Source organism: Equus caballus, chromosome 14, assembly GCF_041296265.1.
Source record: "Equus caballus isolate H_3958 breed thoroughbred chromosome 14, TB-T2T, whole genome shotgun sequence".
Taxonomy (NCBI): Eukaryota; Metazoa; Chordata; class Mammalia; order Perissodactyla; family Equidae; genus Equus; species Equus caballus.
Genome location: NC_091697.1, coordinates 100,849,791 through 100,867,872, shown reverse-complemented (window position 1 = coordinate 100,867,872; position 18,082 = coordinate 100,849,791). Strand labels below are relative to the sequence as shown.

General features: G+C 39.5%; 1 protein-coding gene across 2 annotated transcripts in view; it reads left to right on the top strand.

The window, feature by feature from the left end:
- The window catches only part of MSH3 (mutS homolog 3), a 157,849-nt gene that overhangs the window by 53,835 nt on the left and 85,932 nt on the right, over nt 1-18,082 (top strand). For both annotated transcript variants that reach the window (XR_011425697.1, XM_001503855.5), the window contains exons 11-12: nt 2,577-2,661; nt 5,361-5,470. Coding sequence is in view for 1 of the 2 variants with exons in the window: in XM_001503855.5 (XP_001503905.3) it covers nt 2,577-2,661; nt 5,361-5,470 (195 nt within the window). In the remaining variant the exon portion in view is untranslated. The remainder of the gene's footprint in view (nt 1-2,576; nt 2,662-5,360; nt 5,471-18,082) is intronic.

Sequence of the window (18,082 nt, the reverse complement as noted above, 5' to 3'; positions counted from 1 at the left end):
TAGGAATAAGTCTGATTTAATATTGCCTAGTGGTTGATCTCCTTTATTGAAATCAATGTAGATGTCAGTTTGTAGAAACTCTTTATTTCTCACTGCATCTACTTTGAGACTTAGGTGACTTCTTCAGTAACAGCAAAAACAATAAAATAAAAAACCATATGCACATCTCATCAATACTACTAATTAAGAAAAGAACCTATACTTTTTCTCTCTGAAGATCTGGTGTTGTGAGCTAACTTAAGCCTATTTGGTTGTTCATGGTTATTGGGTACTTTTTGATACTGTAGATATTGGGACTTCCGGTGATTATATGTAGGTAAGGGCTCCAAGCTTCCTCTCCAGCTGTCTCTCTGCCAAGCGTATGTGAGTCCAAACCAAAGGCTGCCACACGTAGACATTTTAGCAAGCAGGCACAAGAGCAATCACATAAACTCTTCTGTAAGCTCCATGAAATTCCAGTTTTCCGTCTTGATGTCCTGACAGTGCCTTGCTTCACAGGTTCACTTGAGGCATGATAGGAGCACTTTTAGTTGGAATTAGGTGATAAAACCCTCAGATAATTGGTGGAGTGGAGGATGCTTCCAGAATCTTAAACCTAAGACACCATTCCTTGGGGTATGGACTGTTGGGTATACAATTTCTTGTGAGGGTGAAGGCAGCTGAGCAGTATTTCTGGACAGCTTACACATCTTAAATGCCGCTTATTTATCTTGCACCTCTGGCGTGCATGGGAAATAAAGGCAGCTAGCTGAGATGTTTTTAGGAAAGGCTACTGGATTATGGGGTTTTGATGGTTCTTGATTATGGGTCTTTCTCACAAGCCAGCTAAGCATCCCCCCAGAGTTCATGTCTGATTAAGGTACTCAATAATTAATTGTGTAGGTTAAACCTAACTGTCAGGAACAGGAGAATTAAATGACTTATATTTAAACGCATGACAATTGGTTAGATTGCAACTTGTAGTCCAGGCTATCGGCTCTTCCAGCTTGGATCTTTGGCCATGAAGCTGTTAAACACCTGTTACCTACACAACCAATCACTACCTGATTGTTTCTTCTTGAAAATAATGTTTTATATCTTATTACTGTCCCTGCGTGTTTCACAGATGTTTCTGAGCTTGGTGTCTCAAAGGAGACAAACAAACCCAAACTGGCTTTCCCATAGGAAGATGGCAGACATTTGCTGAGCATCTACCTTCTGTTAGGCTCTGCAGGTGCTGCAAAAGGTCTAAGACATAAATAACCCTTCCCTTCAAGGAGCTTCAGTCTATTAATGAGGGTAGCAGAAGAGCATAAATTGCTGTAATGCAAGGCAAATTAACTGCTACAAGGAGACAAAGGGCCACATACACCTTCTATCAGTCAGTGTTGGAGTTGCTTCCCTTTGAAAATCATCGATAAGTTATCCTCCTTTGGAAGCTAGGTCAAACTTGTCACAGATAAATTACACTGCCACAGGACAGCATTCAGTTGCTAGGCAACATTCCAAGTATGCAGTAAGTTCTTTCTGTTTCAGGGCTCTGGTGCTTTAGATGCAGGAGTCATCTAGACGTGAAGGCATCTCTCAGTGAGCACTGGCTCTGATTTTAGGCTCTAGATTCTTGCATGAAGCTTGTTTCCATAACTGGCTAGGGAACCTGGATTGTATTTAAATCCCATTACAGCCGTAATAAGTGTGGTTAGATTTATAATGCAAGCATTCATGCTTTCTCTCCAAATGGTTTAGCGACTTGCGTTGTTTTTCTTGCCTTTAAAAATAAGCCAGTAAGTCTGTAAGAGCTGTTGATAGAAATGTCAAAGGAATGGCTTCTAAAGGAAATTGAATTACTGTATTAGTAATGCATTGATGAATATATTTTTAACATGAAAGACTAATAAGGACAAAATTGGAATTGTGCATAAATTTATTAATCATATGGCAACTCAATACTCAAGTCTATTTGAAATTTATTGAACTTTTAATCTTGTTTGGGATAGTTACAAGGACACAAGGAAAATGTAAATTCCTTGAGCTTAAAGAAATAATTTCTGCCACTTTTCAGTTTCATACTCTATAAAACATTAGTAACACTAATGTGTGTTGTTAATTACAGGGTAAATAACGTTTGTTGTACAGATCAAACTTGATTAAAAGCTGTTAAAGAGTTTATCAAGATGATCACATGCTAAAGAATAAGGAGGAGAACTTTTTTAAGTGTCTTGACATATTTTTCTAGTTAATTTGCGTAGCTTTTCCTAAAGATATTACCACTTGCTCCACCAATAATAAAAGATTATGTTTGGGTTTATTCCTGGAAATGTAAAGAAAAAACAGAAAAATGGTGGTACCATTGACTTCCCTTCCTTGTCCTTATTTTGGTGTGAGAGCAGCTGTCCTTCTCTTGCATCATTCTTTTTAACGGCACCAGCATCAATAGCTGACAATATTCAAAAGGTGAATATTCTTTTTACTCCTTTTGGTTTGATTTCCTATCAGAGCTAACTTTTCTCCTAAGGTTACCAGAATATTTTCAGTGCCTAAATTAGTTTTAAAAATTTCTTTACTTACATCATGGCTCATATTTCATTCTTTTACAGGAATTTTAAACAGTTCTCGGGTGAAATGGAATTTATGACAATTAATGGAACAACATTGAGGAATCTTGAAATTCTGCAGAATCAGGTTAGATAAACAAAAGACTCATTGGTTCAAAATGGTTTTGAAAAAAAATTGGAATAAGGTGTCCATCTGTTCATAGGAGTGCAGGTGAAAATAACAATATTGTCTTCAGCTGACTGTTCTGCCTGTCATCTGTTTATTAGCTGATAACTGCAGCGCTCAATTTTTGGAGAATCAAATACATTAGGTACTTCTCTAGTTACTGTGGGAGCTGTGGAGCTTTTTTAATGATTGAAATGGCATGCTCATCCTGATAATTTCTGTATCAAATATTTGTTTAGAAGGACATCATCTTTGAAAATTAATATGAAGTGGATTGTTTGGGTCCGCTGGTTATATTTTTTCTACATACCTTTAACTTTTTATTGAAATGTCTGCAGTCTTATTTCATTATCCAGCATATAAAACAAGTTACTGTGATACTCAGACTGTAAGATGCATAGTATTTCGCTTCACAAACTTTCATCATTGTTTGCATTTTGATGAATTAGGAAGATAATGGAGACGTTAAAATTATTGCTTTCATTTATTATCAATTGGAAATGTGAGATATTACATTTTAAAACTAATGTTATTATAAGATAAAATCATAGAAGTAAAAGCAGTTCCAAGTCATTTGAGTAAGTAGTGGAGAAGCTGGACCATCTGAGTCAAATGATTTAAAGCTCTTCAAAAATATTTATTAGTTCTGTGAATTAAAGTAAATGCTGAATTTATTCTCCTGACTCCTGGATTTATTACTAACTAGTTTCTTTCACTTAGTTTCTTCTTATTCCCAGCTATCTTTATCTACTAGAGTCAGCCTTACTTTTATTCAATAACATTTTTATCTTGTCATTCCATTTATCCAGAAGTTGAGAGTCTTTCCTGCAAGTCTTGCTCATCAGCTGTACATTCATGCACTGCACGACGTTTATCAGTGATGAACAGCATATATGATGATAGTCCCATAAGATTAGTACCATAGAGCCTAGGTGTGTAGTAGTCTATACCATCTAGGTTTGTATAACACTGTGATGTTTGCACAATGATGACATCACCTAACAACGCATTTCTCAGAACGTATCCCTGTCATTAATTGACACGACTGTATATATATCCGCATGATAGGAAACAAGTAGTAGGAATAAAAGGACATTTCTTGGCTGAAGAAGAGCTCACTGTCAAAGCCTGCAGACACAATGCTGGCATTTGAAGCTTTCCTTCCTTCTGCTACATCCTCCCTGTTCAAATCCTACTACAGTGGAATCAGTTCTGAAATCAAATTCCTAAGGCAAAAATCAACTGTAATCGAAATACCCTTTAAAATCTCTTTCATTATTGGGATGTGAGCCCTTGTAGAAACAGAAGCTGAGAATTAGCATCTTCTGCCTATCTTTGCACTTCAATTTTGGCCTCTGTACCATAAAGCAGTGGAAAGGGGTGATGGGCAGGGGGCTGGGTGTCAGGGAGAGCGAAGGTGTAACAAGACTTGTGTCTCTCCCATCTTCCCCTCTCTGGTCTGAGCCTGCTTCTCCAGGGATGCCAGGTAACTGGAGAATGATTCCCCTCCACCGTCCTCTTCAGGGGACGCTGTGCTGTGGTCAGGTCACTGGGGCTCCTGTGTCAGAGGGATGGTGCAGCTGCTGATCTGGACTGCCCTTGTAGGCCGGCTCTGCCTGCCTAGCTCATCGTCCAGGGAGCCCTCCGTGACCACTGTAGCTTCTGTGTGTGCTCTGCTTTAAATTCCTAAGACCTGGGGAACTTACGTCAGGACTTTTACAGTTGGTTTCTGCCAGGTGGCATTGTGCCCTAATTATGTCTCCTTATAATTTTCTTTTAGACTTGGATGTAAGTGCCCTGAGGAAGGGCCATGTCTTACTATACCTTACGAGTCGTACTACTGAGCACATAGGAAGGGTTCTCTAAGTACCTGCTTGTTGATTTGAAGGAAAAGGAAAAGTTAAAAAAAAAACCATTCAACTGAAAACCACAATTTTATGTTCCAAATAAGATTCAAACCTATTAATAGACTTTTAGTAATATGATAAAAGCTTGGTTAAAATTAACTACCATCTCTAGTTAATAGTAATTTTTTTTATGGCTTCACTTTCAAGTGACAAAGCATAGATAGATAAACCTTTATAAGGATTTAATAAAACAGACTAAAATGAGGCCCTTCCAGGGTAAATTCCGAGTGCAGTGCAGGCTCCCTTCTTTCCCCAGCATTTGTTCAGTATTGTCTTGAGAGCATCGAGCGTTAGAATGGTAAGACTTAGGAAACAGAATATACTGAATGGCCAAAGGAAAATTAAATTATTTTCACTCTCCTTCCCAAGACAGGAAAGTATACAGTTATATTTTTAAGATGCTGAGGACAAACATGTTTCATAAGAGGCTTCTCAGTAATTTATTCTTACTTAACTAAAAACTACACATAGCCTTTACCAAAAGCTACATGCTAACTATCCCTTTTTTGTACTAAATATCAATACTTTATATCTTGTGTGCGTATAGATATATATGTGTGTTTGTGCATGTATATAGTCATTCATCACATATAGAATGAACACTTGTTATGAGCTGTACTTTGTGCTAGGTATGTGTATTTAAATGTGTATTAAGTATGGGCATTTAAAATTGGGGTTTATGGAATAATTATGGCACATGAACAACTAGCACAATTGTGTAATTAATAAAACTTGTTTTCTGGACTTTCTTAGACTGATATGAAAACCAAAGGAAGTTTACTTTGGGTTTTAGACCATACTAAAACTGCATTTGGGAGACGGAAGTTAAAGAAGTGGGTGACCCAGCCACTCCTTAAAATAAGGTAAAAGGAATTTTTTTGTGTGTTTAATCTGAAATTATATAAAATTGTGAAATTAAAGGTATGTTAGCCTCCCTAAAACCAAGGTTACCATGGTTTATAGGAACACTGTTTTAAATTGAGGAAGAAGTTATTTTGTATTTGGCAATAGACCATGTAATATTGTGAGGATGCTTTTCTTTGTCCGTAAGAATGAGCCTGCTTGTGGATTGGAAGACAAGGGGCGTGTCTGGGGAAAGTGAGTTGTTTGGTTAGTTGGGGTCATCAGTAGCATAAGGGGTAGAGGGAGAGGGGCTGGAGGGATGGGGTGCTGCCTTTTGTAGGGGGCTCTGAAGGCTAGGCTGAGGAGTTGGTAGCCAGAGGAAGTTAATTTGGTGATCCTGAGCATGGGATGGATAGGATCAGAGCTGGGCTTGTGTGTAGGACCGACAAAGTGTTGGTGCTAGGGGGACAGACAAGTCAGCAAGTTCTTGGAGAGGCTCTGAGACCTGAGCTAAAGCAGTCACAGTGGGAATCCAAAAGAGAGGCCAAGTGTGAGATGTTTAGGAAAGCAGAATGAGTGCACCCGGAGCTCCTGCAGGAAAGGAGCTGCGTCTGGTCCCTGGAACACGGTGGTTTCTGAGCTTGTCTGCACTTTGGATCACCTGGCAGGCTTTACAGATACTCATGCCTGTGTCCAGGCCCCAGGGGTTGTGATTTGATTGGTCTTCGGTGTGGCCTGGGAGTTGGAATTTTTAAAAGCTCCCCAGATGATTCCTGATATGTACATAAATTTGGGGACTCTGACTGGAACAGCACCTGTCACTTAGGAGCCTGGTAAATGTTTACTGAATGAATGAATGCATGCATGCTATTATGTATTGCCCTCTGACAGTGTACCAGCATTTAAGACTCAAAATCATCCTCTGAGGTAGGTCCTTGAGATGAGTAAACCAATTCAGAGAGCTTCAATACTTGCTGAATGTTTCATAGCTGGTAGAGTCCAGGTTTAAAACCAGCACTGACTCCCAGCCCGAGTGGGACTTCACCGTCTTCCTGAACAGCTTCCCTTGTGGGTAGAGCAGCGTATGGTGTGGTAGTGAAGAGAGCTGCTGCGTGTGGGCTCTGTCAGCTGAATGAGTCAATCCCACTAAGCCCCCACCCACAGTGTCATCTTTGAAATGGTGAACTCCCTCCTCCCAGGGTTGCTGTAAGGAGTACAGTGAGACAGGAATCCCAACTACCATTTTTGAGCTCTTTGTTTCATGCCAAGCACTATGCCAGGGGCTTTATTTGCATTGTCTCTTTTAACCTGCACAGCGGCCTCGTGTTGTCTGCATATTCCTCTGTGCTTAGTAGTCATCTTCCATAAAGGACAGCAGATGTTGTTAGTGGTAGTGATGAACTTTAAGACGTTGTTTTGATGATGATGGTTATGAAATTGCTTTGGTTTTTAGTGGATCCCTCCAATCGTTCTTCTTGACCATAATGACCTTTGGACAGGAGAAACTGACTAGATAAGGAAGAAATTCTTAAAGTGGGCTTATCTACTTTGGTTCAATATTCAAATGAGATTAGGATACCTCATGGAGCAAAAGCAGACGAGATGGCTTCCTGCAGGCAGTCTGTGTACAACAGCAATGTAAGAGATGTTGCATTCTGGCTGATGGAAAGACATCTACCTAAGCATCCACAGCAGGTCTTACTATTTTATTTGCTTGGTCAAAATATTCAGCAGAAACAAAGTCACTAGAAGAGTTTTTCATGTAAATTAAAATTTTTATTTCTATTGTTAACTTTGGTTTTTATAACCAGGATTAATTTGAGATAAGTTCAGTAAAACATGTTGTAGGTTTTTAAGGGCTGAAACTGTATCTCTTGGGATCCTACCTTCTCAGAAAGGCTGAGAAAATATGTCATGCATCGAACGCTGATTCTTTCTGAGTGTGAACTTTAGACCTGCCTAACACTTATATAGCTGGAAACAAACACACAAATCTTTTTAGTTTGCCCTTTTTATTTTAGGTCATAGTTTTCAAACTTTTATCTTCCTAATCCATTAAAATCCACTTCAAAAGAATTCCAGTTAAATCTTATTGGCACTTGGAACCTATTCCAAACCTTGAGAAAATCTTCAGCTGATTGGTCAGTGGTTCAACTGTATATTTATTGTTGTTGTTTTTACACTAATATAAGTGCCATGCTGATTACGTCAGTGGTTCATTTAGGCTAATAATTTGTCTCTGACATTGGCAGCCAATGATTAGTTTAGGACCTAGTTTTCTTCTACAATGAGATAATAGAACAAATAACTGGTGACAAGGGAATTTTGCAAGATAAGGCAGATCTCCCAAGTTCTCTAAGAGCACATTATTTGTCAGTCATCCATGAGTTCCCTTAAATCCCTTAAGATCTTCTTTATATTTTTAGCCTATTTTAGCTCTCAGGGCAATCACACGGTTTGTAAATCCAGGACCAAGTGTTTCAAGTTTCAGAGGATTTTCTACCCCCACCACATTTTATTCTATAAAATGGCCTCTTTGGTGCAGAATTTTATTAGCAACTTTTACAGAGTATAAATGGCTTTTACCCTACACTTATTGACTGATTCAGAGAAGTTACTTAGATTATTGAGACTGGATTTTACTTTACTGAAACTACATTGGCTTGTGCTTAGGTTATGCTTTTTTATGTATTGTGGCCTGTACTTTTTATCAGTTCTGCTAATTTTAGGCAGGAAGATTCTTCAGTGTAGTTCTCTGTCTTCTCCTTGTCTATGAATGTCACATTGGCAAGCCGTTAGTCCTAAGACCTTTTAAAATTAAATTATATTGAATTCGTTTTCTTGAGGCTCCATCTTTGAATTTCTTGTGCTTGTTTGAGTTGATATTGTCAGTCTTTATACTATATACACCGTGTGTACTTTATTGGTTCTTGTCAAAAAGCCCAAAAATACAAATTCTGCTTGTAAATATTGATAGATGGGGGAAAAAGAAAACCTTGAAAAGTATGGGATGAGTCTCTAAATGATGTTTTAGTGAAATAATTTCCAGGGCATATTTGATCATCTTAGAAGAAATATTTAAGGTTCAGTAACTCACTCTCTGTTTAAAGATATTAAACAAAAATAACTTAGGAGTTTCTTGGTGGATGCCTCTTCTTCTACTTCCACCGTTGGCTCTGGGACCTCTTCTCACTTTCACCACTACTTAAGATCCTGTCTGTGGCCATGACTTCTCCTGTAACTCATATGCTCATGACTTGTCACCATTCTCTCCAGCAGCTCCAGACCCGCATGTCTGCTAGGACGTCTCTGCCTCAGGAAATGTTCAGTTTGAGTGCACATACATATTGGAAACAAAGCATTTCCTTCAGTGAGATAGTGGTTTCTTGGAAACACAGCTGTATGTATGTGTGTGTGTGTGTGTGTGCGCACGCACACATACAGCACAGCGTGTGTGTGTGTGCATGTGCACGCACACATACAGCACAGCAGATTATTAACCACAAAGCAAAATCTGGGAAATCAGTTCCTCCCCGTCTCGTGGATGAATTGTTCTGATTAACAGTGAAAATGTTGACTCTCTGGCAAGAAGTAGTAGTATATCATCTTGCCTTTTTGTAAAATCACTTTTTATAAAAGGCAGTCAGATGAAAGCCTTTTCATGAAAGGCTTTTTGTTTATTATGGAAACTAAGCATCTCCGTGCCTCTGGTCTTGCCTTTCTCTATTTTTACTCTGCACTTCCATAGATTATTTTTTTTCACTGTATATCTGATTATGTTGCTCCCTACTATTCACAGTTCTCACCAGAAGCTGAGGTGTAATTTATTTCTTGACCTTTGTACAGTCTGTTCCCTTTTTATGAAGTGGAAACTTGTACTAATTTTTGTTTCCCATCTAGTGTGCTGGCTGCTTCTTCAGTTTCCTTTGCTAGGTGTTCGTCTTCTGTGTATCCTTTAAATGTTGGAGTTGCTCAGAACTGAACTTTAGGAGCTCAGCCTGCTTCCTTACCTTACCCTCTCTCCCTTCCTCTTCTCACCCTCTCCACCTGACCCCTGTGAACCTATCTATTCTCATGACTGTAAATACCAAAATGTCAGTCATGCCCAAATTTGTATGTCTGATCCTGACTCTCTTCTATTCTCCAGGCTTATATATTCAACTTAGATTCATAAACACATAGGTGTATCACAGACATCTGAAACTTAATATGTTCAGCTGTGTTCTTCCTCCTGGTTTCCCCGTTCTAGGAACCAGCACCTCCATCTAACGAGTTGGTTAGGCCGGAAACCTGGGAATCATTCTAGACATTTCCTTTTTAACAACCACATCCAGTCTAATACTAAATCCTGTTTTTTTACCTCAAAAATATGTCCAGAGTCTGTGCATGTCTTGCCATCACGACTGCCATCGCTCTGGTCTAAACTACCATCAGCTGTCGCTTGGACTGCTGCAGTGTCCTAACTAATGTCTTTTTCAAAATAAAGACTGAGTCTGGTCACCCTCCTGCCTTAGACTCTTCATTGGCTTCCCATTGGGCTTCAAATAAAAGACCAATTCTTTAACATGGCTCTTCTATCTGATTCTTCCCTGCATTCGCGCATTTATTGTCTTCTGGTCACTCTGGCCTTCCTTTGGTTCTCAAGCATCCCAAAGCTTTTTCTCATCTCATGGTCTCACATTGCTGGTCTCTCTACCTGGAATGTTCTTCCCTTTCTCTTCAATCCTTACATAGCCAACTCCTTATCCTTTAGGACTCACCTTAAAGTGTTACTTCTTCAGAGAGGTTTTCTCTGACCTCCTAATCTAAATTATGTTCCTTGTATCATTCTTTGATACCATATAGGACTTATCAGGATTGATATTTGTTTGTTTAATATCTATCTCTCACTAAACTGTGTCTTTCATTTATAATAACTAACCTAACTCTGATAAATCCTCCTTTTTCTCCTTCCTCCCTCTGTAGAAAGTTAACTCCTCTCAATTTTGTCCAGCTTGTTTCCCCTCCACCCGCAACACACATACAGAATGCATCGCGGGCTCATAGTGCTTTGAATATAATAGATGATCAGAAATTACGAACAAATGAATCCATATGAAAATCTTAGGGTTCTAAGTAGGCTTTGAAAATAAAGGCACACGTATGGAAGGGAAATTTATTTTTCTAAGAAAAACTCCTTAATTTTAAAAGAACCTAAGAAGCAGTTTTCCTTTATGTGATTCCTTGTTTTAGTTTCTCAGAATTGGTTCTGAGAAATCATTTTTACCCTTTTATGGAATAATTGCTTGGTCAAGTCTGAAAACATTGTACTTAACACTGGAAGCAATGGTTTGGCAACATCTTGCATTCTTGTCAAACCCCTAATGGAGTTAGAGTAGATAGAAGTTATTCAGAGCAATCGTGTGCCTGAGTGAGGAAGCCAGGCTGGGTGATAGAAAGGGGCTGTCTTCACCTCAGGCACAGCTAGTTTTAAGTATCGTGTAAAAGGTCTGACTCTTGGGGCTGGCCCCGTGGCCGAGTGGTTAAGTTCGCGCGCTCTGCTGCAGGCGGCCCAGTGTTTCGTTGGTTCGAATCCTGGGCGCGGACATGGCACTGCTCATCAGACCACGCTGAGGCAGCGTCCCACATGCCACAACTAGAAGGACCCACAACGAAATATACAACTATGTACCGGGGGGCTTTGGGGAGAAAAATAAAATCTTAAAAAAAAAAAAAAAAAAAAAGGTCTGACTCTTAACTCTAAACACATCTGAGTCAGAATTTATTTGCTTAGAAATATTTGGGCACACTCTGCTTTTCTATGGCTCCTTAAGGTCATACTTGTAGAATTTGAATTCCGTAATGAGTGATTTAAATAGTGTATTAGTTTGCCAGGGGTAACAAAGTACCACAGACTGGGTTGCTTAAGCAACATACATTTGTCTCACAGTTCCGGAGGCTGTAAGTCCGGGAGCAAGCTGTCAGTAGGATTGTTTGTTCCTGAGGCTTGTGGGGGAGAATCTGGTCCACGCCTCTCTCCTAGCTTCTGGTGGTTTGTTGGCAATCTTTGGTGTTGCTTGACTTGTAGGTGCCTCTCTTTTATCCTTGCCTTCACATTCGCGTGGTGTTCTCCCTGTGTGCATATCTCTTCACATGGCGTTCTTTTAATAAGGATGTAGTCATACTGCATTAAGGGCCTACCTTATTCCAGTATGACCTCATTTTAACTAATTACGTCTATAATAACCCTATTTCCAAGTAAGTTCATGTTCTGAGGCACTGGGGGTTAGGTCTTCAACATATATTTTTGGGGGACTCAATTCAACCCATAACAGATAGACTCAGTTATTTCATATCTTTCCTCCTCTTGGCACAAGTAGATGGAATGTACTCATCTCTTGAATGGAAACAAGTGTTTTGATTGTCATTTGCACTTACTGTACATTTATCTAACATCTGAAGTAACATCGTAAAAAACCATTGAATTTCATAAATTGCAAACCTGCAATTTTATGCCCGTAGTACAGTACTCTGAAAGATCATCCATCTGTCTTTTCTTTGAAAAACATTCTGGACTGTATGCTGTCCAGGTGAAGGTGTTTATGCAAAATATTAGATTGATTTTAGGGATGAAAAAGAAACTTTTATGTTAAAAAGTAAAGTAAGGGAAATGTTGAGTAGAAAGGAGCAGAGGTCTATATCTAGGAGCTGAGGACAGAAAAGTAGCCAAGGGCGGGAGGGAGCTGGCTGAGGCTGAAGAGGCGAGATCTGTTACTGTGTGAGTGCGTCTGTATGGGAGAAGCAGGGGACTAAAGCTCAAGGGATCAAGTGAATGGAAAGAAAATGGCAGGGTGGGAAGTCAGTGTCTAACTGTGCTGCTTTTTTTAAAAAATATGTATTATAAGTGTTAATTCTTTCAACCACTGCCAGAGATGGTGATTGCTTCATTTTATAGATAAGAAAAACTAAGACTCAGGTTAATTATCCATGATCATCTCACTAAGCACATAGGGGACCGTCTGAAAGCACAGTTTTGGAGTCAGTGAGACTCCAGCTGGACTTCTGATTCCCTCACTCAGTGTGTCACTTTGGACAAGTCATGAACTTTTATGCACCTCAGTTTCTTCATCTGTAAAATGGAAATGACAATACCTACCTCCTAGTGTTGGTGAGGACCAAATGAAACAGTATGTATAAAGGATTAGTGTGGTTCCTAGCATCAATTATGTGGTCAAGAAGATAGCTGTGTCCTTTATAGTACCAAAAAATTGGAAACAACCTAGTTATGAGGAGAGGAATGGAAAAATAAACTATCTAGTCATGCATTAGAGTATTATACAGCAGTTAAAATGAATGACCTAAGTCTACATGTATCAGTATGGATAAGTCTCAAAAAAAAACAGTGTTGTAAAAGAATGCAGAGTGTGATACCATTTATTTAAATTTTATAACAATAACCTGTTTTGCTTGGAGATTCAGACATAAATGGTAGAAATACAAAAATGGGAAGTAAAAAGGATATTTACTAACATCAGGAAAATGATTTCTTCTGGGAGGAGGAAAGGGAAAGGAATACAGGTGGGGTAGTGTTTATGTGTGTTTGCAGTGTTTTATTTTTTAAAAAGTAAATAATTGTGTAGAAAATATGGTACATACACCCATCCATATGTGATTTTTTAATTTTAATTTTAATTTTTTTTTGAGGAAGATTAGCCCTGAGCTAACTGCTACCAATCCTCCTCTTTTTGCTGAGGAAGACTGGCCCTGAGCTAACATCCGTGCCCATCTTCCTTTACTTTATATGTGGGACACCTACCACAGCATGGCTTGCCAAGCGGTGCCATGTCCGCACCCGGGATCCAAACTGGCGAACCCTGGGCCGCCAAAGTGGAATGTGCGCACTTAACCACTCTGCCACCGGGCCAGCCCCAATATGTGATTTTTTTAAATGATGCTGCTACCACACCTTCACCACCATCGTAATCAGGTAAAAGTGAGACTCAAACCCGAGCCCATCCGTCCGGAAAGCCCATGTTAGACTCAAGAGCATGTTTCCCAGCACATCTTATTTTAGAAAGATGGGAAGATGGTCATCAGGTGACCTGGCTGGAGGCTTCCAGTGATGACAGGGAGGAAAGAAACCTCCGTTTCAGTTGTCCAGAATCTGTCCTGGCCAGTTCTTCTCTTCCACCTGACGCTTGTCTGTGTTTCCTCTTTCGCCTGCAGCTATAGTCAGGTTGCGAGGAGAGTTTGCAAGGACTGCCGCTGTGAGTAGGCAGTCTTTCAGTGCCCTCCCAGAGTGGCACAGCCGTGAGTAACGGAACACTGTCATCTTATGTGGTGGGTTGGGGTCACAACCTTTCTCTTTTATTTAATGCTCTAAACTTGACTGAGTCCTGGGAACTTAGGAAGCTCAACTTCATGTTCTGATTGACTAACACACATTAACATATTTGTTAACACTAAAGATAGTGCATTGGTTGGGGAAAATTGCTAGCAAAAAGACTCCCAAAAGTTTAATGGCTCTAATAGAGTAGAAATTGATTTCCCCTTTTTCTTCTTTGCATGAACAATTCAGGACCTTTCCAGATGGAGAGTAGGCTGGGACTCTCATCACATAGCATTTAGGAACTCCAGAGACTCTCCAGTCTTAAACATGTGACTTCCAAGGTCATCCTGGGCCTTGACTCCCAGCCAATGCAGCACGGAGGATATATGTTTTTGGTTTTTATGAGTCTGATCTTGCAGTGGCAAATGCCACTTCTGCCCACATCTCATTGGCTAGAACTCATTCTGATGATCTCACCTAACTGCAAGGGAGGCTAACAAATGTTTGTCAAGGACAAAGAAGAAATATTTAGTGAATACCTAGCAATCTATTGCTGGAGATGGCTTTTTTTTCTTTACTTTTGTGTTGTTGTTTCAACTCTGTTGTATTTTTTTTTTGAGCATTTGAAAAATTAACTTACTTAAATTTCTGAGCAGGCAATACGTTCATGTAGTTTCAGAGTTTAAAACTGAAAAGATGTACAGTGAAGTGTTTGCCTCTCATGCCTGCCCCACATCTGCCCAGTTCCTACTGGATAATCATGGTTATCATTTTCTTGTGTATCCTCCCAGAGACTTTTTGTTTTAAAAAGCAAACAAGCAAATATGAATCTATCCTTTCCTCTCTTTTTACATAGCTGGGGGCATAATATACACAGTGCTCCATACTTTGCTTCTTTCCCTTAGTAGTGGAAGATAGAGGGACAAAGAAGTATTTCCATCTTGGCCTAGTCTTATCAGGGGCAGAGTTTCCAAGAATCCTCAACCGCGGGCCCACTCTCACTCAGGTTTGTTAGTCCAATCTGGACTATCTGTGTGGTCTGGCAATTTCCAAGTTGTGAAGTTTATCAAAATGGTCCCATTGTGCCTCAGGGTCCCTAGCAGAAGCAAATGCGAATCCTCCCCAAAGCAGGACATTCTCTGTCTAGGCCTCCTGGGCATCTCAAAGAGAAAGCTCTGCCACAGGCTCACAAACCATGATTACAGAAGACATGGGGAGACAAGTAACCATGAGTGTGAGTCAGCAGAAACTATGCGCAGTAGAATTAGAATCCCAAGACCTTCAGATAATGGGTTATAAAGGTAAATATCAAACCACCACGTTAAAAGAAATATAAAGAGCACAGAACAAAAATACCATCAAAAGAGATCAGGTCGATTTTTAAAAAGAGCCACATACAACTTTTAGAAACAGTGGATGGGTTAAACAGGAATAGATGCAATAGCTGCAATGCAGGATCATCTGAAGAGATTACCTGGAGTGTAGCACCAAGAGACAATGTGACAAGTGACAAAATTGAGAATTAGGAAGTCTGACATAATCCTCATAAGATTTCCAGTAGAAGAAAATTAGAATACGGAGAGAGACAATATTCAAAGGGATAATAAAGGATGAGAATTTCTCATATTTCATGAAAGATGTGAATCTTTAGATTTAGAAAGCACTTGAATCCAAAGTGCAATTGAAAACAAACAAGAAATCCATATTTTGGTAAATCTTAGTGAAACTGTATGACACTAAATCAGAGATAAAAATCTGACAAAGAGCAAGAGAGCAAAGAAAGAGCACCTATAAAGCAATGAGAATTTACATGACTGATTTGATTTCTGATGTCCCCTCCTGTTCTGTGCTTCATATGCTTTCTTTTGGCAATTTCTAGTGGATGTATTGAGTATTTTTTTTATCATTTAGTACCCCTCCTCCCCTCCAAAGTTTGGTAGTTTGTGTGTCTATTCTTATTGTCTGTTGTTTCTATTCATTCTTACTCATCTGGTTTCTTTTTATGCTTATCTTTTGTGTGTACTGGTTACATAATCTGGAAATTTATTTTTAAGAATAATGTGAGAGCCAGGGTGAAGGTGCCTTCTCCCAGAGAGGATTTTTGTTTGCTTCTGCCAGATTCTTGGTGGCACTCGGACCATCTTAATTCCAGTTCAGTGTCTGACTTGTTTTAGTCCATCCAACTGATGCTAACCTAGACTGCAAGTTCACCCTTATTATGAGGGCAGCTCATTTTTAGAGCAGATTCTTCTGGCGTATCTCTTCAGTGCAAAAGTGGCTTTGATTGCTGGGTTATTACTCTGGGTTCTTGCTTTCTTTTAGATTTTGGTGTAGTTATTCCTTACTATTTTGTCCTTTGATGCTTTCGTGAACATGATTTTTGTTTCGTTTGACTTTTTAAATTGTCCTCAGTAGGAGGGATGGTCTGAAAGTACCCACCCCACTATTACCAAAAGGAGAAGTCGTATTCATGCTCTTTTCAAAAACTCCAGTTTGTGGCCTAAACTGATAATGGAAGGTAGCTGTCAGAAAATTGTTCTGTTTAATATTTTGAGTTGTTGTCTATTGGTAAAATGATGCTTAATTGGAACACAAGTAATAGAAATCCTTAAAAGCTTGTTGGGCGATTTACAATTTGCAGCAAGATAAATAGTCAGAGTAGCTCTTTAGAATGTAATTTCATAAATAAAATAAAGCCTTTCTTTTGTGACCTGTAAGGTTTTCAGCATGGTATTTGTGGATGGCCTCACAGTGCGTCTCCCAAGTTCCTCCTCCTTCTCTCTCCTTCCCTCCTTTATCTAATCAGTCACAGCTCCTGTTAATTTTACCTCCTTCATAGCTCTTGAAACTGTGTGCTCTTGCCATTTCTATATCGTCCACCCAAGCTCCCATCATCAGCGTCACCCCCTGGGTTACTGAAACAGTCTTCTCACCAGTCTTCCTGCCACTGTTCTTACGTACTTTCACCCGTTAGCCATTGGCCCCCATTGCGCTCAGGATAAAGTCAGAGCTCCCGTGTGGTCTGCATTACCCACACGACTGGGTCCCTGCTTACCTTTCTAGCTCCTGCTGTCACACTTTCACCCTCCATCTTCTACTGCTTCTACATTTGGTACTTTGTAAGCACTCAGTGATTGTTCATTGAATGGATGAATGAACGGTGTGTGTGAAAGGCAGAGCTGGGTAGATCCAAGTAATGATGCGTAGGCCCTAGGAGGAGGCCTAAGATTCATGTTTACACAAAGCTGTTTAGGTAGCTGGTTTAGACATATCACATGACCAATGCGTTAATGTCTGAATTTAATACACTCATTTTACATCATCTGTCTTTAGAGGAAAGCTTTCAGTAAAAAATCAGAACAAACAAAAAACAACCTCTTCCCAGCAGTTTGTATTTTAGCTTTTCCCTCACAGATAACCTTATGTTAGACTTATAGAGCCATCTCCACAAATAGCAACCAACTGGTACAGACTTATCACATGTCCTTACAATGGCAGTGGCTGTAGGTCGCTCATTGTGTTTCTGAGTGACAGCCACAAGCAACAGATACTACCGTCATCATCCAATTCGTCTTGAAATGTGAAGGACTCCAGTGACACCCACATTTAGTCCTTGGGTCTTTGGTAAAGAAGAATCATTGTCATCCCGAGGACCTCAGGTCCATTGTTTTTTGTCATATGGAATGAAATGAGTCGGGTGTCATCTTTTCATTAGTTTAGAATGTATCATGTTGTAAGATCAACTGTAGGATACTATGGGGTATCTTGGAATAATAGCTTTATCATCATCTAATTGACAGTGCTACTTCCTGTTTTGATAACTGTCGCAATCACCAAATCTCTCTAATGGATTGCATCGAAATAATTGTTCTGTATTCTGGTGCTCTGACATATTATTTTATTACAGTTATTTGGAAAATCTTCTTACTCTTGTTAATTAAAGAACAGTTCTAAGGTACGCAAACTATTTTGTTTAAAGAACTTGACTAGAAGTCATTTTTATTAATTTCCCTGCCCTTGTCAGACATCTGTAATTGGTTTTGGCATTCTTTCTCAACCAGTCTCAACACAGTAGTTCAAGTCACCACTGCCAGTCCGAGTTAGCAGTTGAGATCCCAGGACTAGCTTTCCTTGTGTGATCCTTCCTTGTTCACTTTGTACAAAATACCTGTTTGCATTATCTATGCTTTAGGCTTTCTATACATAGTTAATTCCAAGCTTATATTTTGGGTACTGTTTCTTCCTCCCCGTGCTGTTCTTTGTGGTATCCACCAACCAAATTGCATAAGCAAATAAAGATCATCATAATAGCAACATGGTGACG